General features: G+C 26.3%; 1 protein-coding gene across 1 annotated transcript; it reads right to left on the bottom strand.

The window, feature by feature from the left end:
- Positions 1 to 332: 332 nt before the first annotated feature.
- Positions 333 to 1,085, bottom strand: LOC126910039 (uncharacterized; the record flags this gene model as incomplete). The annotated part of the gene is made up of 4 exons (XM_050692436.1): positions 1,045 to 1,085; positions 841 to 975; positions 601 to 750; positions 333 to 542 (listed from the first exon to the last, which is right to left on the bottom strand). Coding segments are annotated over exons 1-4 (526 nt in total), but the record flags the coding sequence as incomplete, so codon positions are not given.
- Positions 1,086 to 1,091: the final 6 nt, after the last annotated feature.

Raw genomic sequence — 1,091 nt, forward strand, 5'->3', positions numbered from 1 at the left:
CTATGTGGAAATGACATTCGAAGTTGAACAGATTTATAAAATATTTAATAAATAAATTAAAATTTATTCATATATTACACTTACAAATCATAAAACTTGTAATCAGGATATAAATAAAGAAATAGGAATATATTTTACTTTTGGAATAATCCACCAATTTTTTAAAATTAAAAACTATCTATAGTTTTGCATCGAAGCATCTTTTATGATAATGATTTTAATTACTATCAGATATCATCTATACTGGACCCAACTATGCCACGTCCCTACTGTACTACCGTTTTTTTTTTTTTAATGTACCCTAAAAAGTATAATTATTTAAAACTATTTACCAGTATCACCAATCGTTGTGTCTCCTAAATTGAAGAAAAATGAAGATTGTGTAGAAGAAAGTGGTAAAATAATTTTGTCTGTGCAGATATTAATGATGGTGCATAACTTTGAAATAGTGGAATTATAAATTTGATTAATTGGACAAGTACTGCCAAACGTATACAAAACGCTTAGTCGATTTGACTTTTTCAACCCAATACGTCCGTTATCTAAGATAAAATTTGAATAAATTTTTCTAAGACTGAAAGTATGAAATTAGTAACTCACGAGTGGCTGATATATGTACAAGGAAGTCAAGAGCAGAAGCAAATATTTTCCTTTTCGTTTTATTTGAAGAGTAGTTTTTTGTATCAAAAATGTCTAATACATATTGCATTAGACCTCCACGGACTAGACGGTCGCAGGTCTCTTCGGTAACTATAATTCAAAAAATTCATACCTAACTTATAAAAATAAAGTNAAAAATTCATACCTAACTTATAAAAATAAAGTAATTATAGATATTACCTTTTTTACTTAAATTAGCTAAAATTACAATGAATATCCATTGTTTGTTTTTCTTCAGATGTCTTTTATTTTCTCGGAGAAGTTTTTCCATCGTTAAACAAAAATTATCTTTCAAGAGAAGACCAACAATATTTTCTAAATAATTATAATCAGACAATCTTTTTAAAATTGCATTTTTTTATGGTAACAGTACAATTTTCAAACCATTTTTTGTGATTGTTTTAAAACATAACATTAATGAGGTCGATAAT

This window comes from Daktulosphaira vitifoliae, unplaced genomic scaffold (assembly GCF_025091365.1).
Source record: "Daktulosphaira vitifoliae isolate Bord-2020 unplaced genomic scaffold, ASM2509136v1 Scaffold_3374, whole genome shotgun sequence".
NCBI classification, from domain to species: domain Eukaryota; kingdom Metazoa; phylum Arthropoda; class Insecta; order Hemiptera; family Phylloxeridae; genus Daktulosphaira; species Daktulosphaira vitifoliae.